Below are 25,205 nucleotides of genomic sequence, written 5' to 3'. Positions count from 1 at the left end.
GACCAACAGACAGTCAGACAGACAGGCAGACAGACACTGCGTCAGAGTCAGCCAACTGTGCCAGGCATCCATCTGTGCAGTTCCAGTTGCCGTCTGTCTAATTCGGCAATAACAGTCCAAGCCTGTAAAAAAACTTTATTCCGTCAGAGTTTTTGCCGCACTGGCAACATAAATTTACCGTTGGCCAAAAACGAGCCGCCAGTTAACTAGAGAAGCTTTCCCCACAAGCCCTTGCACTTTCTCTCCCTCTCTCTCTCTCTCTCTCTCTGTCTGTCTCTCAAACTATCTTTCGTCCTCCCTCTCTGTCTGGTATGTGTAGTTTACTGATTGCGGAAGCGGATTTGGTTATGTGGAAATCTATAACCCCCGTCCAGGGTGCCAAGTCCAAAGCTCGCTTAACGTAATCAACGCTGGAGCATTTATAACTTCTGGCGCTAAACGAGGAGCACCTGCAAAGTTTCTCACGATTGCATGCAGGCCATACATGTGTTTGGAATGTATGCGAATACATCCGCAATGCTGAAGTGTGAACTATTCGGGTGTGTTTGATTGTTAAATCTCATCGTAAATTACGTTTAATGCTGGGCTCATGTCCTGGTCTGCAACAGATTGTGCTGCAGTGGCAGTTAGGACATTGACAGCGTGACTAAATAACTAGCCCATTCTACGGGTGTTCATCAACCCAACATGGCCAACATTTCAGCAGTATCGCAGTTATGGCAACCAATTTAATTGGTTTGCTGAAATTCAATACTTTGTTAAGCAATTTCAGAGAAAGAGCCTTCAAGCGAACTTGTACAACAGTTTAAGTGCTGCTCCTCAAGCAGTCAAAAAAGTTGGAAAACGAGATGTTAATTGTCTAAAGCAAATTTAGCCTTGAGGTTCCGAATATCCAAACTGTCTCATATGGCAAATGGCAAATGGTCAAAGTTTTTTTAGGCCATGGAAAATCAAGTGACGCCATAAAACTAATGACAATATCTGGACAGGGTACATGGACAACATGTGTTGGCTTGTGTTGTGCGTCTCAACTTAGGTTCATTGTTTCAACGTCACGTAGTACATAATAAACTGACAGTAAATTTAATAAGCGGCTGTTATTATGGCACATCCACGCACGCCGACTACAACACATGTGTCCTATGCCAATATCATATAGCAACTATCTGAGATGGCCGACATATTGCCCGCACTTGCCGCTACATTTTTGTTTATTAAATGTAAATAAAAATAAACATTATTAAAACAGATGCCCCCGCAGCAGCAGTCAAGCTATTGTTTTCGGTATATAAGCATATAAGCTGGTTTCATATAATTTTTGTGTATATTTTTTCTTTTAGTCCACGTTATCTTTTCACTGAACGCTCTTCTCTTTAAGTTAGGCGTGCAGCTTTTGTAGTTCACAGATATATACCACAAAAGATGGCCATTTAAGGATTTGTATTTATGCTTATCCGTATCTTTGCGCGGGTCGTACTCACCGTCTTGTTGCCCAAATGCTTGACACGACAGCCCAAATATGCGGATTTGCCCACAAGGGATGTTATATTCCTTGGCATTGTCAAATCAAAATACGGCTCGTTCCATTTGTGGCCATGCGGATAATGTAATGGTGGCAGATGTGTTGGCTTTGAATCTGCATTATTATGATTGTTGTTGTTGTTCACAGATTGCCGCTGGTAGCACAATGTTAGCCCTGCGAGACAGCAAAAAAAAGAAACAAATCAAAAAAACGTTTTTTTCATATTATATTAAAATTAATATTTGTTCATGCGTAATTTTCCATTGGCGTTGCCAATGTCCGTCAGCGTTACTTAACTTCAATTTTTGTTATACTTTTATTATTAACTCATAAGCCCAGCTAAGCCACCTGCGGGACAATGCTGTTTGGCGACTCGTTTCTGCTTAGGGACATTGCCGTTGTGGCCGACAGCGTCATGAGCTCCGGCTCCGGCTCCGGTCGGAAACAGGAAACGTTTCTCTCCAAAATCAACCTTATTCATACTAATTGTAGTTGAATTGAAGAGTTGACACAACTCACACATACATAACCGGGACCCAGCTTTTGTGTTGTGTTGTGATCCTTGTGTAACTAAAACTAAAATTGCGCAAATGACAAACTCATTGTGCCGGGTCTCAAGTGTCGGTGGCAGCTGCATGTGCCTCGCTTGCTCGACAAGTGCGCCCCTTGTGGAGTACCGGTTGTTGTTGCTTCTGGTTGTTGTGCGCTGCATTTATGGGCCGCTGACAGGGGTTAATTTTCTAATTACCAGACGCGTCGACTTTCTATGACTTCGACAGCATTCGCGAAATGAGAACGCAATGTTTTTTACGACGGACAGAGTGCCCCGACTATGAAGTGTTCTGATGTTTATGCTCTGCTACGACTAAAGAGTCCTTGAGTTGGGAGTGCCCGACTCGAAGATACCCTTCTACACGCACATACAAGCTGGCACGCGATTCCAGCGTTTCTAATAAATAATGGCTGGAAATCGATACCTATAGATAATTCGATCTTTCTAAATTTAAAAAAAATATATACGCTTGCGGTATAAATCAACAATATATTTACATTATTGATGAGGTTGGAGAAAGCTACTTCTACATGTTACATACATTTTCACAAAACCCTTATGCCCTATTTTCAACAATTTTGAATGAGTTCTCAGTATAAAGAGGAAATGGCAACAACAAGCTCTAAACAGCAAATTTGCACCCAAAGGCAAACAACGACACAAAAAACTGGCAGCCGTATTGAGAGGCTCATAAAACTGCCCATGTCAAATTGAGAGGCGTCGTAAAAAAAGCAAAAGCTGAGTGAAAGTTTTTTAGAGCTGAAGTAATTTTAGTAACAATCACAACATAAGCAGCAGCAAGCATAACAAATGAACAAAAACTTTTTAAAATGTTCTGAAGAGAGCTTACAAAAAAAAAATTCAAAAACTAAAAGCACAAAGAAGGCTACCATACGGAAGAAGAAGAAGGGAACTATACTTTACCGCAAATGTATGAAAAATAGCAAAGTGCACGTAGCCAGTATACAATTTTTAAATATTTAAACATTTTTTTGTCAATTCAATTAGGAACCTCAAAGTGCATTCCTTTCAACAGCTAAATTCGAGACTTGTTTAAGGTGAATATATATATGTGAGATATATATGTGGCCCGTTACCAATCAAATTTGTGCTACTTGCCTGCATCAAGTGTTTTGTTTACTCAAGCAACCAAGTGTCGTTTAGCCGACGTACCTGAGGCAACTCGTAGCTGCTAGTAAATTCCATGAAACTTTAAGAGAGCTGGCCCCGAAGCACTACAACCGCCTTTGACAGGATTAAAATGTTCTGGCGAGCCAGACGACTGTGCAGCAGGAGTGGGCTTGGCAACGAGTGGCCAGGCAAACACTGCAACGAAGTGAATGCAAATAGCTGCGTTCGACTGGCTTGTTGGGCGTATGAGTATTGCTTTTATAACAGGAAGGTGGTGGAACGCCTACTTCTCTTCTCTTCAAATAGAAATGCAGTCAGCAGTGGACAAGCTTTTGGCTTCGCTTCATGCAACAGTCCGTACAGCGTTCCCTTGCCTGATAATATTGCCAATATGTGAATTGTTAGGTTAAGGTTCAAATCAGCAAACAGTATTTATGGCAATAACTACCCCGCATTCATAGCTTTGAGTACACTCTATATGTTTGTCATGTGCCATAATTTATTAAGCTCTAATTTAAATATGCGCCCTTAACATTCACATAAAAGCAACTAGAATAATATATGTGGGATCAGCAAATGCAGCCGCTGACAATTAATGATTGATTGATTGATTGATTGATAGATTTGTGACAGTGGGGGTTGTGCGCGCATCGCTAACCAAAACAACAAAGCCAGAGAGTCAGCGAATCAATGACAACCCGGAACACGGTCAGCCATAACACAACAGGGAGCCGCACTCAGTGCTCATTTGCATATGCCGTGTTGTACAGTTTGTGGCCTTGCCCTGTGCCGACCTCTCGCTACGGCTCATAATGAATCATTGCCCCACAGCTAGGGGACTCATTTTACGCAAAATTACCTTTGGCATCCGCTGCAAACGTTTAACAACAGAACGGTTCATACTGACTGCAAGGTGCACACGATTACAAAACGGCTTGAGGCTGAGCCCAAACGCAATCATATGCCATGAGATCAACACATGGAGCCCCTCTGGCAACAATGACCATAAAACACTTAGTGCTTTGCTTGTATGTGTGTATGTGTGTCCCTGTGTGTTGTCTGTTTAATGGTCTTCGATATTTAAAAAGTAAACTCAAACGTAAAACGCAAGAAACAAAAAGATTATGTGAATGTAAGCTTATAGTGAAAATGTAATTTTTTTTATCTTAAATTTATTTTATTTCACTTCAGCTCTGGCCATCCACATAAAACATTTTAACGCACCCCTCTTAATATTAAAACACAAACTTCTCATTGTTGGCGAATCAGTAAAGTCAGCTTAATCAAAAAAAGTTGAAAAAATGGAGGGTGGCAAAGCGATTCTCAGTTAAGTGTAGCGTGAAATAGAAAGAGAGCTTTCAACTGCTCTCAGGGAAAATGTTGCCTCAATTAAAGATAAGTATCAAAGTGCATAATAATCAAAAGGCAGCCAGGCGAGAGACGGGCCAATGAGTATCTCGGCAGGTGCCAGGGCCAGACAGAGTCTAGGTTGGAGGGCGTGGCACAGTGTAAACACAGTTGTGCTGCTGCTGCTGCTCTTGCCGCTGCCTTGTCAAAATGATTGTCTTACATGCATTACACGTCGCTTGGCTCGCAGCATTCTCGAGCCATGGGCGCACCTGACGTATGCGCAATTTTTCACCTGCTCTTTCTGTTTTACTTTTGTTGCACATCGTTTTTCATAGACTGCAACAGCAACAGCAACAAATAGCAACGACAGCATGGCCAGTTATTTTCGTGCCGTTTTTACTGCAATTTATGCAGACTGGAAAACAGGAGTCAGGAGCCAGAAGGCAGGGGAGCAGCAACAAAAGCGTAGTCCAAATCCATGCCAGGCCTGCCCTCTTTTGGTCATTGCCTGTTAACACACCCAATGGGAGTTATTAATGTTTGCGGCGCTTTATTTACGGCTTGCTAGCAGGCAGGCAGGCATCGGCTTCGAGTCGATTTTTTACCGGCCCCGAAGGCACCAGAACTCGCTGACAGGCAGCAACTCCGATGCCAGCTCCTGTGGGCCTCCACGCAGTTGATTTAAATTTGGCGTAGTTAATTTTTAACCCAATTCCACCGGCTTTATTTATGTGAAACGCCCATTTAATGTTGCATTTTTTTATTGCCAGCTATTGCCAGATATTCAATGAGGACGTGCTTTAAGTTTTATATCAACATGTCTCAAACTAAAGGACAATCTTTGTGAAGAGTCTGTATTGAAGTGCATTTATACTTTTCCACGATTTTAAATTTTTATCGACTTTTCACATTTTCAATCCCTTGAGAGTAGCCCGTATTCCTCAGGCTTTCAACTTTCAACTTGAGTTGCTTGTCATGTTTCATTTGAAAATCAAATTTTAATTAAACTTGTGTGTCGACCTTCTTTCTACACTTGGCCCTACTGGCAGAACCTACTACTGTCGAGTGCGGTAAGATATTGTTAAGCAAATTTGACGAGTGTGTGAGAGTAATATTCAACTGTGATAAAATTTCAGTTTGAATGTCCAAACAAATCTCACATTCACAGGAAGAGAATCATGATGCACATTTTGGTTTAGTTTTATTAAAATGTTGCAATGTACAGCTTCTTTTCCTTGGGTTAGTTTCACGCAAATATGTGTCAAAATGGTCAAAAAAAAAATCAATAGACATAACATTTCCAGGAACTTGATGCCTAATAAAATATGCATAATTACCAATACAAGAGCTTCACGCACTGTCTGTGAGTCGAGGGCGATGTCGATGACCAGAGCCTCGGTTATTATTAACTGCATGCAACGGGAGCTGGTCACAACAGCACGACAACATGTGAATAATGTGCAGTGGCAACGAACGGAAACGGAAGTGAATGTTGAGGGCAGCCAACCAAGTGCCGCCCCCAAGTTAAGTTGGCTGTGCTGTCGCTCAGTTTGCGCTTCATTGCATGCCAAGTTTTAAAGCGAACATATCCCTAATTTGTTTGTCCTCTTTTCACCGGTGATGTTTATTAATGTACTTTTGTTGTATTTATTTAAGCAATTATTATTTCAGGCATGGCATCCGGGGGCGGGCCGGCGACAACAGAGAAATGCCAATTAAATTTTACAATTACCCAAGCATGAAACTGATTCATCAAATATACCCTAATTCAAATTCAATATTTGCTCAACACGTCACAAACTATATATATACTATAAAATATTTTCTAGTATTTTTAAATTAAACAAAATACAGCAATTATAATATAGTTTTAAACTATAATAAGAGAAAATATATTGACGCTAATCACATTATTTTGAATGTTGCATATTTGCATTTAACTCATATACAAATACAAACAACAAAAAAACTTTTTGTATATATTCAAATACAATAAATTTTGTAGGACCAAAGATCACAACTTTTTACAACAAAAATTTGCACAATTCAAATAGAATGATAAGAGAACAGAGCTCTAGTCGAGAGTACCAACGCGGATATACTATGCATCTCTATGTAACCAATTTAAATTTATTGCTTACGGGAAAACGGAGTGAGTTTTAAAGAAATTAAAATATTTCCGTATGATGTCACTCTCTTGTAGTCTCCGACAGATGGAAAGATCGTCTTAATCAAGACTATACTATTGGGTCGGAGCTGCTTTTTACAACATATGTACAAAAAAATATGCCCTTTTAACCCATTTTCAGCGGTCCATGGTATGAAAAGCGAGACAGATATAGCAATAGAAGGAAACAGAACAAACAGTTGAAAGCGTCAAGAATTTTTTGTTTGATGTTGTGCGGCGGCGGAAATTGCAAAATTGTAAAGCGCCACTTTCCGGCCATTTGGATAGCCGTCCAGCTGGGCACTGGCCCAGTGATTTTTAGTCAATCAGTGCGGCCAGTGGTCCAGCTCTTGTTCATGTGTTGCGAGTTTGAGTTGTGTATGTATATGTGTGTACGTGTGCGTGTGTGTGTGGATATGCTTGTGTATTTGCTGAGCATGTCCTGACCAGGCGTTAATTGAATTATGTTTGACGCTCAAGCGCTCTTAAAAAAAAAAAAAAACAGATGAAATGAAACACCGAAATTGATTCTGGCATTTCGCAGCGAATTCAGACCGAAAATCATGAAATTTTGCATATAAATAAGCCGCAAGACATTAGAAATGAAAACCATCCAATTAATAGTATTTAATTAAATGCAAAACAAAATTCATAAAACAAAATATGAAACAAAATTCATATAATAAGGCCTAAGGATCCAACCAGATATGGCGAGACATCAACTAAGCACATTGTGCTGTTATTAAATTATATGCTAATTTTGATCCAATACAGTAAACGTTTAAAAAGATAATTAAAATTAATATAGCAACTAAAAATAAATAACTACAAGTTTTTTATAAATAGATGTGAAAAAATATATATCTAATGACCTCATCATAATTAGACTTGCTTGCCCTTTACCCGTTCCAACCGAATTTAAATTGTTAGCAGTCTAATCGATCGATCCTTATCTATTTACATATGTTTATGTGAAGGTAATATAGCTATTGTATTAATCCAATTGAGATTCTACCCACCCCGAGTAATGTTTACTCATTTGCTTAGCTAGCAGTGTACGCAATTCATTACAAGCAATCATATATCAATAGGAACAGCTGAAATTACACAGGCCAACGCACAACGGAACAAATTCCTAAAACGAGTCAGCGAGTCAGCGAGGCCCTTAAACTGAATAGCGCAAAAACTAACAGTCGGCCCTTGTGCCAAATATATATGAAACAGTAAAACTTAATTTGCTGTTTATGCCACAACCTAATGACAACTGTCGACAGCCAAATGGCGGCTGGCGGTCATTGCTGGGGTTTTGTCTTGGCGCCTGGTCCGCTGAGGATTTAAGGATTAATAAGCCAAGTTTGGGACGGCGCTAATGAACTGTGCGCTAAGCCCCCAGAAATGAACTGACGAACTGCAAATGAGCGTGCGACTAGACGCACAACTGGTCGTATGTGTGATGGCCAGCTTAGTCGACCATTTGACATTTTGCGCACGCATACACAAGCTAGCTATATGCGAATTATATGGGCAAACAAACGTAACATTTGCGTTGATTGCCAAATGCCGTCGGCTGCTTTTAGGCCATGATCCAGCTGCATATAAAATATAATGAAGAGAAATAACTTAAAGCGACGCAGCCATAAAATAAATGAGGCAGCAATGGCAAGTTTTGTGGCTCAAATGGCATGTTTGTGGACAACTCACATGCTCACATGTGTATAAGTGATAGGTATGCTTATGTCCTCAGCTTGGGCGAATTTCGTGGTGATTTGCATTGCCAGAAAGTTATAGGCAAAAAAGCTTGTCAATCCTTTTTGCTGATCGAGGGCTTGGCCAAAGTTTTATTTGGCTTATTTATTAGGCCCTATATGGCATTTGCATGGGCAGCCAAAAGACATTTGCGACCGATTTCATGCCGGCGCATTCTGTGAATACCAACAGGATGATAAATCAAAGCTCCTTACGGCTTTTATTGGACTTGTTCGAGAATTTGTTTACGATACGGCTCTAACAACAAATGTCATCAAATGGTATTTGTATTTTTAGCGTAAATTTCATAAATCAAAACTTTTGTTGCCCCCCAAAATTCTTTAGGCAACTTTTGATTGCCTTTTTAGACATTTTTAAGACATCCTCTTTTTCTGCCATTTGATACATTTTGCCTAGCTGGCACAACAACTTCAAAGCTATTGCGTTGCTAGCTTAAAAGTTATGATGCCTCACATTTCATTCGCTCTGGGCATTCTGCGCTGTCTGACTCATAATTAAATAAATTTTCATTTAGCCTGTTGACACATTTGACTGCTCATTAAACATTTAAATGGCGTTCATTTCGGCCACACTAAGTCATGCATGCTTTGTTCCCAACTCTGTGCACGCTTCTGTAATTTATGCTCATTTCGATTTAGTATTCTACTATACTAACTTGTTTAAACTCGACCACATATCACGCAGCAAAAAGCCAAAATAACCAATGCCATATTTCGTTGGCTGTAATTCGCGCATTAATTTCGATTTAACGAGCATGCGAAGCAGAGGCCCCAAAAATCACGTCAACAATAAAAAGTGAGAGGCGTCGAGGGACCCCTATTTAAAATATATAAATTTATTTTCTCCTATCAAATCTATATGTGTGTGTGAATGTGTGTGTCGCATACAATTTGCCTAATGACGACAGCGAAATATTTGTGAGATATTTATAATATTAATAAATTAAGTTTATTTATACACAGGGAACTTATACTCAAAAAATATTAGAGTAATTGGGGTATATATATTTCTTCCGGATTTCATTTCCCTGACTAGTGTATAGACATGGTATTTTCTGAGTCGAAGGCCATAGTAGCCAGTGATAAAAATAAATAACAGGAACAATAATGTTAATAATAATAGTAATAATAATAATAATAATAATAATAATAATAATAATAATGATAATAATATAATAATAATAATAATAATAATAATAATAATAATAATAATAATAATAATAATAATAATAATAATAATAATAATAATAATAAAACTAATAATTATAAAACTAATAATAATTATAATAATATTTTGATATATAATAGATATACCTAATGTGTTTAACATATATTAAATCTATATATACAACTGAAACTGCTGATTTTTCATTTTAAACATTTTTCGAAACATTTTGTGTACAGAAACATTGTGGTGACACAAAACAAAGGTTTATCTGCCTTCATTTATGCAACAACTTTATATCTACTGTATATTTTAGGATAGGATTTTATAGATACTGCCTTGCGCCTAGTTAATCCCATTTCAGCTGTTTTAAGCAGCTACTATAATTCAAACAATATATTGCGCAGTCGCTTGCACTTCCCACTTCCCCGTTTGAACTTGTTTTTTATGTTAGGGTCCAATGCACATGGGAAAATATGTTGACTGCGCTTTTACAAGCTTTTAATGAGCATTGCCATCACAAATTATATTCGCCAAATGAACAACTCAAATTTACAACATAATTAACGAGAGGTATGCATAAAATCATGAAATGTACTAACATAGTAATTTACGCATGCTTCGTGAGTGCACTGTGCTACACGGATTTAAGTTACCTGCCCGAGTCCAGAATTGTATTTAATTGGGGCATATTTTATATAGCCGCCATTTGGGCGTCTATTAATTATCTGTAAATGTGACAAAAGCAGAATCAGCAGAATCGTTGTGTTTGTTTGTTTGTTTTTAATGATCCTAAGATTTGGCGACATAACGGCATATTAAACGCAGAAGAACGCTGCAGAATGCTTACTAACGATGTACACTAAAAATAAAGCAAAGCAAGAGACGAACGAAAGAAATCTCCTCAGCCAGGCCACGCCAACAATATTAATAGGCACTTAAAACTGTGTGGGGGCTGGCTAGAGAGAAATGGATGAGTGGATGAGGCGCGTAGACAAGGACGGACGCGCCAGATTACGAGCTGTGGAGCGCTGATGAAGACACGTTTTTACATTGCGTATATTGACGTTAAAATTAGATGACAACTTGTCGGCGACGCGTCGTTGGCAGAGCCTCAGCCTCTGCAACAACGCGTATCATATTTTAGCTGATGTTCAAGATGATGATGATAATGGCATGATGGGATGATGCCTCTATCTAAAGTTGCCGCATGTGAATGGTGATGAGCTGGCCCCCACCCTCCCCGCCCTACACCTTCAAATGCAGGTGGATGTCATAAAGCCGATGATATATGGATATCTGACACATATATCAACATGTTAAATAGACCAGGCTAGTGTTTAATATTTTGTTCAGGAAAATATTTTTAAACCAAGCAGAGAGTACTATTATTTTGTCACAAGATGTGAAACACATACCAGCTCATGTTTTCGGCCTCATTAACTACAAATGAAACAAACCCGGTTAAGTACCCTTCAAACCATTTAATAATTGTCTACGTATGACATCCCAAAACAAAAAAAAAATTTAATTAAATTAAAGTAAGATGAATCTATCAACCCAAGTCCGTCATTTCGTCTGTATGTCAAAATTGGGAATAGTTTTTGGAAATATTTCAGAGTTTTCAGAGAGAATTCAAATTTTCTGAAAAGGTTCTTTTTCAAACATAGATGAATATTCGACCTTTCTTTACGACCCTGCCAGTAAAATGGCAAAACTTATTTGTAAAATTTGTACCGAAAGATTGTGAGTGAGTATAATTTAATTATATATATGTTATATGTTAATTTTATGATTACTTTTATAATTTGCTTGCACCGTGTGGGCCTAATAAACTTTATTCATAAATATTTGAATTATTTTAATTGTTTTAATTTCACCACTTGTTCGGCTCCAATGGCTCGACATCTCTATACTGCTCGCCAGCCTTGCACAATGCCGGATACAATCTGTCATAACCGTTCTGGCAGTTCAGACTCTTCACTCTATAAATGGCATACTCGGGCATATAATTGCTGGCGTAGTTACAGGCCATTAGAAAGTTTTGCGTCTGTCCCAAGCCATATCTTATGGCCGCACAGCCCACATGTGTGTTGTTGTCGCGCGCCATCACCGCAAAGTTACGCACAAGGCTGTTGAGAGATTATAAGATAGAAATAGAAATATAAATAAAAATCACAATGATTACGATTTACGCACTCGGTAATTTTGGGTTCCTTGGGCAGGTATTCCACTCGCTGCTGTGTTATGTTTTTGTGCTGATCCCACCAGCGATCAATTGTAGAATTGATCAGCTCCTCATTCGACATATCAGTCTTATTTATTTTAACCAGTGCCAAATTTTGACCAGAATTACGAAACTCTGGAGTATTGTGGCATGGATCATACTTTAGCGAACATTGTTTTACATTGAGCATAGCCAGCTTCTCTAGTTCCTCATGCCATTGCATTGTGGCCATTTTCTCGGGCACCTTTAAGTTCTCCAACTTGCCAGAGGCAAGCAAATTCCGGTGCTGGTTGTGCTGGTTTAGAATGATCGGCTGATGCTGAGTAAGATTCAAAATCTGCGCACTGGCTGGACAGAACCTGGCTAGCTCCTGTGGGTTGGTGGAACGATCAGCTAGCAGGGCAAGGTAGGTGCTGCCCTCATACTTACACCATTGTTCTTGCAGCCAATATGTCTTTTAAGTGAAGGGCACAACCCCGGTTGACAGTAATTGGTAATTGCGTCCTGACTATAGACTTGCTGCAGCATCAGCAGCAAAACTGTGGCCAGTAGATGCTTGCAGTACAGCTCCATGTTGCTTGATGTTTGTTGGCTGATTGGTATGGGCCTGTGGCTTTTATAGTTGCTTCCAGCCATTTAGCCAGCTCACGCAGTGTTGCTGTGACAACTGTTTTTGGCCAGAACATCTGTTGCTGTTCACTTTACTATGGCCTACTCATGCCTATGCAGCTTAGCACATAATTCAACACAAAAACAGACACAAAGTTTCCACACATACATGCGCACACACACAGGTTCAAATGTCATGCAAATAAATCTAACTTTTGTTCGGGGGCTATCAATGCCAAAGGTATATAAGCTGCTGCAGTGAAGGGTTGCCGCCTCGACTTGCCACACTTGACATTTACAAATAAAAAACAAAAAGCAACAGGGGCAAAAAAGATGAGTGCTGAAATGTGAAGGCAAAAATTCTTTTCACGCTGAAATTTAAACAGTAAAGACAACAAAAAAGTGTTCTGCAAATCTCTGCTGCAATTCATGAAAATACAAAAAGCAGGAGAAAACAAAAACGGAACGGTAGAAAGAGAAATGAAAGTGCCGCTATGCCCTTGTCGTTCATTTTCTACCTGAATTGAAATAGTTTTTCTTGACTCCAAGGACCGAATGGACATTCCCCTCCAACAGTTTTTCCCTTTCATTAAATGGCGCAATGTTTTCAAGCTTATGAGAAAAAAAGTAAAAAATACTGCTTTCGCAGGAAAAAGTGATAAATATGGCAATTTTTTGTTATGTATGTATAAATATATAATAATTTTAATAAAAAATCATCGCTATTACTTAAAACAACAAATTATAAAATATGTAACTAACCGAACTGAAATATTGCAATTGTTTAAAAAGTCCCACATGTTTTCCTTTCAATCGATTGGGAATATTGAAAGATGGAAGAAACATTACTTGGAAATTATCGTGAGATTAATAAACCAACTCTCTAAAAATACTGGTTACGTCCACTAGTTATTGTCGCATAAAAATATAATAATTAGGAGTAAACAATTTTTTGTTACAGTAATGTTAAAGTAATTTTATGCATTTTAAAATAATTTAATCCCCATTTACACATCTTATGCAGCTCTCGCATCGCACTAAATTCTCTTTCGTCTCGCTCTCTTACTTTTTACTTTCGCAAGGTATGAGAAGCAACAGATATAAGCCACACCAGCAGGCAAAAATAAGTCATAGCAATGACCCATTCCGCAGTCATGCTGGAAGTCCTAGCTTGGCCAGATTATCTCGTCATGACAGCAACAAAAAGAGCTACTTACAGCAACGAAAATCTTTAGTTTGCTAAGATGCTACCAGCCGTTATTATTATTTTTGCTGAAGCCAATTTAATTTCAAGCTTTATGGTCGAGCAGCAAATAAAATAAAATGCAACGTGAACTAAAAGCAGGTATGAGCGGTCCAACCGAATGCGCAATGCTCTATATATAGTACAATAAAAGCTTAAATCTGCCTATTGGCATGACGTGGAGATACGAAAGTGTGTATTCAAAGTTTTCTTCATAGGAAGATACGGGCTATAAGCAAGACAGACATTACCTGAAAACAATATACCCCTTACAAGTTTTGAGCAGAGTATAAAAAAAAGGAGTAACAGTAAGTTGAGTCCCAGAAAAATCCTCTGCAGGTGCAAGACGTGTCGGTTGCATCTACGGCAATTTTGCTGTGAAGGTTGCTGCCATTTAGAGAATTAACTGAACGGTTTAAGCAAAGCGAAAGGCGGAAAAGAAAAGCTTCGTCTTACACTCGCTTTTCACTTAATTGGATTTGCTTTGGCATCCTCTTGCCTCTACCGCCTATTCAAGGCTAATAATTGCAGTTTGTAATTATTTGTACAGGGCTTAGCGCTGCAAAAGACAGCTGCAGCTTAAATGTATCTCCAAAACATGTGTCATTCTCTCATTTCTCTCTCTCTCTCTATCTTTCTCTTTTTCTTTCCCTCATCGTTTCTCTGGTGACTGCTTCGAATACAATTTTAAGCAGTGTATGATATTTAAATACTGAAATAAACAGAAAGTTATTTTGGATGCCCCTACGGATATAATACACTCGCACACACCAAACTAATATGCATATACACACTGCTGAACTCTCGCTCTTGGGGTTAAAATCAATTTCATTTAATTTCCTCAAAAATCAGCAACGCGTTGCCAGCATAGTCCTTCGATTTTGGTTTTCTTTTGATTGGCGGCAATTGGCAGCGTGCTTAGTATACACACACTGCTGTATATCAATGCGTATGTGTGGGTGTGTGTGCTTGTGTAAACGGAAATTGAAATTCTCACACATTTACACACATGTATACACATTATGCAGAGCATGAGCAAGTTTTGCCTCCTTCACAATCCCATTTTTAGACTGTTGCCTTCTTGCCATTGCCATATGGAGTATTTATTTGCATATTTAAAGGCAAAAATTTAAATGATATACATGTTACAGGCAGCCAGGCGTAAAAATTGTATATGAGAGTGTGTATGAGTATGCATGAGTGTGTGAAGCACATTGGGATGTCAATAAAACAATGACAATGTCGCAATTCCGATTGCCATTTCTTGAGCTTCATGCGACATACGGCTCGGTCCTGTCACTTAAAATGCTCAACTCAATTCGTTTTGTCACGTCCACGTCACATCGAGCAGTCAACCATCTGGGAAGCTGCCTGGGCTTCAGTTTATGTCACGCATTATTAACACACGCCTCGTAGCCAGTTGCCAATGCAGAAACAGCAACAACAGCAGCAACAGCAGCGACATGTGCAACGCGGCGTATGCGCAATGCCAAATGGCAGTCAAAGTCGTGGCAGCAACTCGGTAGTGCTTTGGCAGGAACGGATTGCCGCCACGACTTTGACTGCCACTGCCATAGTTACTGCCACTGCGGCTTCTGCTTTAGAGTCGTGAGTTGATTGCCAAACGCATTGCAATTCCAATATCATCCATTTGTACTGGTTGTCTGCTGCCCACATTTATGGGCAGTGCATGGCGCCAGTAAGGTTTTGTTGTACACTACAAAAGGGTATTAGAAGCTCATCACTAAGAAGGCTAGATCACTTATTGCTATTGTTATCTTTAGTATAGGATAAAGTTTCTATTAACTCGACTCACAACCAAAACAACGCTGGCACTCAAACATGGATCCTATTGCTATAAGTTTATTAAAAGATCTTGCTATAAGTGTTTCAATCAGTAGCTGACAGCAATTCATAAGACAAAAACGATAATCAAAAGATTTTCATATCAGAATGCTCGAATTCCAACTTGAATATGAAGGTAAGGTAAGTGTTATTCCTATAATGGAACATAAGATAAAGTAAACACTTTATACCTGATAAATATGTAAAGTCTAGATATTTTTAAATAATCCCTTAGAAGCACACATAACACGCATTTAAGGGTGTTGAATCTTCGGTAGACTGAAGCTAGTTGAACACTCTTGTTCTCTTCTTTTAGTGTTTTTCGTTTTTTGTACAAAGGCTGAGATTTGTTTGCCGTTGCTCGACGCTGGAGAGCTGGAAAAGAAAATATTGCGCATGCTTTTCTTTTTTACCTTATTTATTCTTGCATTGTCGACCGCCTGCGCTTATGCAATAGTTTTTGGCACGTTCCGCTATGCTTGGAGCGCACACTGAATGCCCATGTATGTGTCTCTGGGTGCGTGGGTATGTGTAAGCTATGCAGCACTTGCACTAATGAAAAGTCTTGTGGCTGTGGTAACGTGCTAGCCACGGCAATGGCATGCAGGGGCATCCAAGTGGCAAAGCTCATCTCTGCCAAATCTCGTCAAAATATCTAAGAAATTGTTTAAACCAAATGCGTAGAAATCCTTACAAAATATCTATTCATAAAATTGCTCATCGTGGTTGACCGACTGACTTTTTGGTTGATCGACGCACAGCTTAGTCCGTAAGAGCTACATAAGAAATTTTGTATATATTGAATGCTATCGAATTCAACTCAATATATATGCATTCTTCGGAAAAACTTATTTACCTATGCCCAAGTTAATTTGGCTTTATACTTTTCAATTATATTTCTGTAAGCCCTACTAATTAACTTCTTAATCAATACACAGACAGACGAGATTTAAGGTCACATTTCGTTGAAATATTCAGCTGACATTATGTACCTGAGTTAATATATCCGCACACCTTTATTCACATAGACGCGTTCAAAGGTCGCTGCCTGAACAATTTGTTGTCGCTCGTGGCATTTGGCCGAGCACATCGTCAATTCCACCTTGTTGCTGTCAACTTAGCATAGACTTCACCAGTGTCTTCATCGGTGGCGTCTCCCTCTATGTCAGCTACGCTCGATATACGGCACCAAGAAAGACAGACAGTCGTCGGTCGACAGTCGCTGACACGCATCGCGGCATATGCTTTAGCTTTATCTACAGCTCCTTGGTGTCGTCATTCCGACAGCCCCTACGCTCAGACCCCACACTGCACAACAACAGTATTTGCCACAACATTGTCGATGTTGCCTAGTCCCTGCCGCGGTTACCCCAGCTCCCAATCAGATTTCTTGCCAACTGATTTTGTGATTTTCGCAGAATATCGCGGCAACATTCAAGGGTGTGCAGCGGTTGCAGGCGGCCTGCGAGATGCGGGGTGCGGTAGCTCATTAAATACGCTTTGACATTTGCTGTGCGTGTTGCTCACATTTCGCTTATCTTGCTTAGTCGGAAGGCAGCCAGCCAGACGCACAGACGAGACAATGAGCCAGCCCCGCTCGGTAGCCCTCGTGCTAGCCGTGTCCCCTATCAGCGCGACGTCTGCATCAAATCAAACATGTGGCGCGGCAGCCGCATCGTTTCGACATTTATGCGACGGCATTAAACACCCCGTGGCAAACACAAATCGTATAAACAGCCCACACGTAATTAGCTGCGTGGACTTTAAAAATTTGTACGCACTATTAAAAGATATGGCAGGGCCACATTGTAATATGCAAACAAGATAAATCTGAGCGGCGTTATGTTTCCTTTTAAGAATTTGACAATCTGTTTTCTCAGTCCAACGCCCCTGCCCGACTGTAATCCCGTTTCCACAACACCATATAATTGTTATGTTGATTGCAAAATTTTTACCGCTTGTGGTTGAGCCAAGCCCCAGAACGCTTGCAAACAACACTGTTGACGAGCCAAAGGAGATTGGGGGGGAGGGCGGACTGGAGCTGTGCCAGAACGAATGGAGTACAACGTTGTCGACGCACTTTTGACATGCAAATTTTATGCATTTTTTATTTTGTACTTGGGGGAAAATTTACTCGAAATTCAGGGGCCACATTTAAGAGTTTGCTCGTTGCCGTTTCGTGTTGGACGCTGCACTGTTGACCCCTCTGCCCACACTTGCCACCTTCCTGCATTGCAGTCGTAATTAATATAATTTCTGTTTTCGTACGCATAAATTAAACAATATGCTGCGTGACTTTTAACGAGCTCTTAAAGCCATTTTGTACAGCAATTTCAGTAGCAATTTTTCACACTTGACAGTTGGTCAGCCGGGCGAAGCAGCAAGTCGAGCCCGTTGAGTTAAAAGTGTAATTGCCAAGTTTTTCAGGCAGCTCAGTGCCAACTAATTAAGAAAATATTTGCCAAGCAATCGCACGGCAAGCTAACACCGGCGATGAATGGGGGAAAGGCAAAAATGCATTACAAATGCTGCAGGAAATACCAAGCGGAGCTGTGGCAAAAAGGATGCGGCCAAAGAGGCAGCCAGGCGTGCAACGGCCGCATGTATGGCCATGCCGCCTGCAGAGATTGCTTCTCGGTGCGAACTGCCGCATCCAGAACTAGCGCAAAACATTTCTCGGCAATTGTGTGCCAAGAGCAAGTCCAAGATGGAAGCAGCTGCGGCCTTGTTGCTTAAGAAACCAGTATATAAAAGAGAGCAGGATGTATGCAAGCATGAAAGATGACACCATACTTATACACTCCTACAGAATGTCTCCCAGAAAATAAAAATGTTAGATCATCCCGTTTCTTCTTTAGCCAATTGACAAGAACCTGTCAAACGTCTAAGTGACTGAAAACGAACGTTGGAACATTAGAAGATAAATCGCAGCAGGAGAGAAGAAGAATTGCCTCAAACAAGAGAGCTTACATTTCATCTAGATTGAAGCAGAAGTTTTAATGGAAATTATTATAAATTAAAAACCATATTAAAGAGAACAAAATGCACAATGTCTTCTGCTCACAAGCTGCTTGACAAAGCCTTGATAATTACATGCCGATAAAGTGTATTGACATGTAGCCTTGTCTCACTTCGCATCCGCCTGCTCAGCAAAATCAGCGCTGAATTGGGTCAGGTGCGATTGGCATTCTGTACACACATTCACGTCCACAGGCAGAGCTACTCCCACACCTGACCGTGCCCATGCCCCATGCAATTTGTCGTTACTGTAAAGTTTTCTTTTCCCTGTGCTGATGGACATCGTTATGTTCATTGCCATCGCACTGGTGATAAGCAACAGGGGCCCAAATGCATTTGACGTAACGCCGTCAGTTTTATGATGAGATTTTCTTGCTGCTCTACACTGTTAAGTTATACATAGAATGCCCAAAATGAAGCCATAGTCCGGGCAGAAGGTCGGTCCGTTTCAGCGAAAAAGGGACATCTCAAAGCTTTGTTCATGCAAATTGAAGTGCGTGCTGGGCGCTTTGACTTTAATGAGATACACGCAACAACAAAAACATAAACCAGCTGGGTGGGCCAGAGTTTGGGGGACAAAGACAACGACGCTTGCCGATGGCGTCAGTGTAAACAAGACTGCCGCATGCCACATGCAGCGCCGCAAAAATTAATATTTGTGTTAATAAAAGCGTGGGAGTAAGGGGAAATGCCAACAAAAGGTAGAGCCAGAAGCAGCAGCAACAGCGACAGCAGCATGAGAAGAGGAAAGACTATTGCCAGGGCCTGGCAGATCCCATTTCGTTCCACCAGCAGCTGTGCGGTCGTAAGTGTTTTCATTACTTGTTTGGATCTAAGCACGTGCGTTAAGTAAAGCGGATGCGGCTTCTAAATTTGAGTAGCAGATGCCACGGCGGGGTGGATAGCCAGTAAAACGTGCCAAAACGCTAAACAGACGTCGAATCTTTAGCTGCAACTCGCAATTGACAGCTAAAACATGAACAATGTCGCTGGCTGCCAACCTAACCCGAGCTCAGGTCAATCCCACGGAACGGAACCGTACTTGCAATTGAAGCTGTGCAGCATACAATTCAATTAAAAAGTTTGCCTTTTTTCCCCTATCCTTTTCCATCGGCTCCCTCTATAGTATTTCCGTTCTGTGCAGTAAAATGACGGTGACGTCTCAATTTTAGCCATTTCAGCAATGCCACGCGGCAAAACCCAGAAGCAATGAGCAACGCCCGTTCAATGGGAAAGCAGAAGAGAGCTCGAAAAAGCGGGTGTATAAATGCCTAGTGGCAAGTAAAAGATACAGTGGGTAACATTGGATATTCTAGCAAATATAGTGGCTGTTATATTGGGTGTATTTAAGAAGAAAATAGACAAATACGAACATATATAGCCCTTAATTTATTGACATAGATCACTGTAGCTGACACTTTGTCATTTATCGAGGGCATTTTAACATATTTTTGCTATTTTAGATTCACATTCTAACTAAGTTCCATATCCTATCAATTTTAAGAAACAAATATATATAATTTCAACTATAAGGCTTGATTAAGGCTGTTTAATAGACTGTTCTTAAACACTTCGATCCAAATGTTGACAATAAAAATGCTAAAAAAATATATGTAAGCTCAACAAAATAAATTAACCATGCAAAGGCTGACTTTGTGACACGGCGTCAAAATATGACTGAATTTCAAATTTGTTTTTACTCTCGAGAGTCATCAAAAATATTTATTTTAACGTGTTTTTTACTAAATATTTAATTGGCATGCCTGTCACATATCCCTAGAGAATTTACTTTTTTTTTTTTTAATATAATTTTCATACAATTTGAAGAACACCATGAATAACTTTTTTTGACTTCGAAAAATTACAAACACAAATAACTTTTGGTAGTTATGTTTGTGCTTAACCCTTTTATTCAGCCATTGCTCCCATTGTTTGCCAACTGTTGTGGGGCGTCTGTTCGCTGCCTTTCTGAGTGGCAGCCTCCCTCGATCTCACCCGCCTCCTCCGGCTCCTTCAGCATTGCTTTTCATTTTTGTATGTGGTTTTTGTGCTTGCTTTTTTTCTTCTTTTTTAACGCCCACATCAGCGAATGGAACTGAAGTGAAATGAAACTTCACACCACTTTCCCGGGAAAACCGGCACGTGTCTCCGCCCCGTACACATCATGAGGCACAATACTAGATGCCGAAGCAGCAGCTGCTGCTGCTGCTGCTTACCAATGAATAAAATGCAATTAAGTTGATGTCGATGCATGTTTATAGTGGCTGGCTGGTTGAATGCACGGCTGACTGACAAAGCAACATTGAAGTATTCTAGGGCGCAACAACAACAACAATAACACCTATGAATTGGCATAGCGGAAATGAATTTCGAACAACAAGTGAGTAATATTTGTGAGTGGATTTCTGAGTGTGTTTGTGAATGCATTTGAACTTATTCGAGTACATTTAATGCCCAGTTGACATGCCAGACATGTCACTTAATTAACTCAATTTAAAGCACATATACGCCCTGCCCACATTTTATTATTTTAGCTGTTAATTAAGCGAATGCCAACGTGACTAGGCATGGAGTTACCAGGCAGCAGCTGCTTCAAGCAAAAGCTGTCAAGTCACGACAACTTTGCAGCCAGAAAATAGCATATAACCAGACCCGTGGCCCCCCCACTCACAACTCCTTTGATGATGACCCGGAAGGGGCTTTGCATATTTGGTCAGAGCAAACTGTTGGCCTGGGCAAAGTTGCGCAAGTTTTTCGCAATCACTTTACATACTGCACTTTTCGCATGTGAGCATGTGAGTGACACGCCCACATACTTAGTGGGCGGTTTGCGGCGTGTCTTCATAATGGATTCCCTGGCCTGCCAGACAAAAGGCGAGAAAATTTGTGGCTACAAGTTCATTTATCATTTGCTTGAGTAATTGAAATTTCAACGCTGGAACCATCACACCAGACAAGGCCTCGCCACACTCTACCAGACCAGGGAAGCCAAGCTGGCAATCAATGTGCGCTCGGAGAGCAATCCGCAACGCATCCGACGCACAGCCCGAGCCCGCCCCGAAGCAGCCAATACATTAGACGCCTCCTCTGACACATTTCGCTTTGAACTTAATGGATATGAAATAAATAAAAAATGTATAAACTCACTTACGTTGGCCATGGAGCGTACTCTAAGCATATGCATGAGTAATATGGAGGCAAAAATATAAAATAAATAAAAATAAAAATTTTATAAAAGGTTGCCCCAGAAATGCGCCTTAAAGTCACAGAAAGGCTGCCGGAAAATTATTGAATGCGCTTGAAAATCGATTGGGGATTTCATTTTTACCTCGTTTCGGCCATTCTTTAGGCATAGGTAGGTTATTTTTTGGCTCCAGCGGCTTATCCCTTCTAGGACGTAGGGGCTGCTGTCACTTACGCATCGAAGCAAACATGATTTATAAGGTACACAAGCCAGAATTGTAGCCGCACCTAGCTGACTGGCTCCCAAAAATAGATAGAGCATGGTAAAGGTGAAGGGACAGCGGCTGTTCCTAGGCCAATCTAAAGCCATACAGCCATATACGAGCGTTTTATGCTATTTCCACACCGAGCCTGGTGACACAAAAACGCAACCATTTGACCATAAACATTGAACTAAATTCAAAATCAATTTAGCGGAATAATAAAAGCTAGCCGGGGTCGTTATGTTTTGGCCCTGATACTGGTAACCGAATGGGACTGGGACTGGGACTGGGATTAACGGCAGACCCATTGGGTGTGGCCGCACTTTGTTGTAGCAGCTATGAGCTTTGCTCTGTTCCTGTTGTGGTGCAATTATGACAACAATTGGTTCGGCTTTGAATGTACCAGTGAAAGCGGAAGTTCCAATATATTTTACGAAGAAAGAAGTTACACATGCCTTCAAAAGTAACCAGAGCGTGCCTAAAAGGTCATGTGTAATAATTTGATGGCCACTCTAAGTGTCAAAATCGCTGAAGCTTACGAGTATCTATTGTCCAATAGAAATAATTTCTTTATATAAATGAGCCAATATCTAATCATACTCTACCAATAATCTACAGTTGGCGGGTTTATTGAACTGTGACATTTCCAATTTCGAGTAGTGTATATATTGTTGATTAACATGGACAGCCAAGTCGATCTATCTAGAGCACTCTTGTTTCATATTTTATTGTTTGGAAAGATTATTTTGTTGGGAAAGCTCTTACTCCTAATAAATATAGATGCCCAAGCACTTTCGACAAATTGCCATAAATAAGTACGTACGTATGCCTGTGTGCATGTGTGTGTATTCTGCCTACCGGCCACATCTAAGTCTGCTGGCCATGGCCAAAACGCAGTCAAGCTGCCAAGCGGCGACAACTGCAGCACAATCCAAGCTTATTTATGCCCTCAGCCAACATCGGCAACAACAGAAATAATAATAAGAACAACAAACACAGAACCAGCAAAAGAAAACTATTGTAGCCAAAAGTCAAGTGAATTTCCTTTTCTGACCAAACACACAATAAAAAACCGACTCCACATAGACACACTCAGATACACACGCACACGCACACAGATACACACAGACACAACACGCAGCCGAAAGAAACCGAACAGGATGAACGAGTTGCTCGCACTGCCATGAAATGTACTTTGTTATGAATTTTTGTTACATCCTTTTTCGTTTTCGGGCTGCTTCTATGCTCCCATTTACTTCCTTTTTGCAATGGCAATGGCAGTTGTGGCAACAACGGCAACAACAAAGATTAGAAGACGGACGCAAACACATCCGTAAACAATTTGTTCATGCCCCTTTATTTTCATTCAATTTTTTCTAGCTACCCTGCTATATGTTCTTTGAGTTTATTTGTACGCGATGCTTTTTGATAAGCAAAATAAAGAAAAGTACAAAGAAATTGAAAATGTTGCTAGACAAGAGTAAATGTTGCAAGAAATCCCAATAAAAAGAGAAAAAGTAAATAAATAAATAAATTGGAAATAAAACAAGCGTAGCCCAAATGTAAATAAGACAAAAGCCATTAAATGCGCAAATGGGGTGTACAAATTGCCAATTGGCTTTGTTAATATATATAGAAATAGTAAAAGAAAGTTTCCGTAATAAAAAATAACACAATTATTTGTGTAAGAATGCAAATATTTTCGTTGGCATAAATATACTTTTTTAATATTAGAATAAATAAATAAATAAGTAAATTGTTAAAGGTTTGGAAAATGGTTAAATGGGGTGTGTTTATTGCCAGTCAATGGAAATGGTCATCAATTGTCAATTGGGCAGAAAAGTGTGTTTTTTAAAATAGGGAATGTAACTAAAAAAAACTAACCAACCTATTTCTGCAAGAATGCAAATAGTTACGCAAACACAACTATACTTTTAGGGCTATTATTATGTCAAATCCAATGAAATGTCAATTTATTGGATGTCTACACGATATTTGTAGCGTAAAAATGAGGCTGATAAAGACAGGGAAAGAGGTAGCAAATGGGCACAGTTCGAGAGTCTGTTGCTTAACACTAAAGCCAGCGTGTGACAGAGACAGTATGCTGGAGAAGGGGTTATACAAAATCTGTGTGTTGTTATTTTTACCGCTATCGCCGGCAGCGCCTTGGCTGCCCACCCATGCGTGTGTGTTTGTATGTGCTTGTGTGTGTTTATATGTCATTTATGTACATTTGGAAAAGTCAACGTAATTTTTGTTCCCCTTTCATTCGCTTATTTGCCATTTCATTTCCATATGCACAAAGCAAATATGTAAACAATTCGCGTTTACATTCAAAGGAGTGTGTGAGGGGTGTGTTGTGCGTGTGTGATGTGCGTGTGTGATGTGTGTGTGTGTGTGTGTGTGTGTGTGTGTGTGTGTGAGTCTAGATGCAAGGCTGTTGGTGTTGTTTTGACAGCCAACTTTGCGGGGAGCGAGAGGGATGGGTTGGGGTTAGGCAAATCCATGGGTTGAGCGTATGGCAAGAACTTCACTGGCTCAGTGACATGTGCGAAATGTTTGCCGTGTTTCGTATCGAGTTTTGACATACAAAAGGCGCTTGGCAAATTGGACGCCAAGCCAAAGTAGACAGGATTTGCGCGGGAAAGGATTTCGCGGAAATATCGACTTAGATGTTTCGACGCATTCGAGTCCGGATGTGGGTGGGTGCAGGATAATCGACAAGCTGTCATTCTGTTTACACTAAATTTCAATTAAATTTTGAGGCCTTGTTGACACTGACGGCAGCGGCCGCATTGGGCTCAAATGCAAATAGTATTCAACGCCGAAAATAGATAAGAGGCGACAACTACAACAGCAACAAGAACAACTTAAGGAATGCAGGAAAAGAAAAAACAATAGCAAATGCTGTCGCCAAACAAATCTCAACAAACTTTACAAAACAATTTTATGCGAGAAAATGAAGCCACTTTTGACAGAACAACAACAACAACAGGAAGAACAAAAAGAACAACAACCAACAATATACGTTGCGTGGACCGACCTACTGCGCCTGGTCGAAGTTGGGCGTGAGGGAGGCATAGCTTGTGCGGATTTGCCGACTGGATTTAAAATGGAAATTATTTGGGAAAACCAATTCACTTTATTACTTTGGGGCATACGC

General features: G+C 40.2%; 2 protein-coding genes and 1 long non-coding RNA gene across 3 annotated transcripts in view; 1 reads left to right on the top strand and 2 right to left on the bottom strand.

The window, feature by feature from the left end:
* LOC115770254 (zwei Ig domain protein zig-8) overlaps positions 1-25,205 on the bottom strand; it is a 39,653-nt gene that overhangs the window by 8,452 nt on the left and 5,996 nt on the right. The window contains exon 3 of the mRNA XM_030715469.1: positions 1,482-1,696. Within this exon, the coding sequence (XP_030571329.1) occupies positions 1,482-1,696 (215 nt within the window). The remainder of the gene's footprint in view (positions 1-1,481; positions 1,697-25,205) is intronic.
* Positions 5,562-6,333, top strand: LOC115770257. The gene is made up of 4 exons (XR_004018826.1): positions 5,562-5,626; positions 5,693-5,795; positions 5,861-6,173; positions 6,228-6,333. It is a non-coding gene; the product is annotated as an uncharacterized LOC115770257 (long non-coding RNA).
* LOC115770255 (venom allergen 5) lies at positions 11,453-12,476 on the bottom strand. Its single transcript, XM_030715470.1, has 3 exons — positions 12,311-12,476; positions 11,854-12,251; positions 11,453-11,786 (listed from the first exon to the last, which is right to left on the bottom strand). Exons 1-3 carry the CDS (start codon positions 12,452-12,454, stop codon positions 11,531-11,533), a joined length of 798 nt encoding a protein of 265 aa, XP_030571330.1. The 5' UTR covers positions 12,455-12,476; the 3' UTR covers positions 11,453-11,530.

The sequence above is a fragment of the Drosophila novamexicana genome, unplaced genomic scaffold, assembly GCF_003285875.2.
Source record: "Drosophila novamexicana strain 15010-1031.04,08,12 unplaced genomic scaffold, DnovRS2.1 tig00004555-arrow-pilon, whole genome shotgun sequence".
Classification (NCBI taxonomy): domain Eukaryota; kingdom Metazoa; phylum Arthropoda; class Insecta; order Diptera; family Drosophilidae; genus Drosophila; species Drosophila novamexicana.
This window is presented reverse-complemented; position numbering and strand designations above follow the sequence as displayed.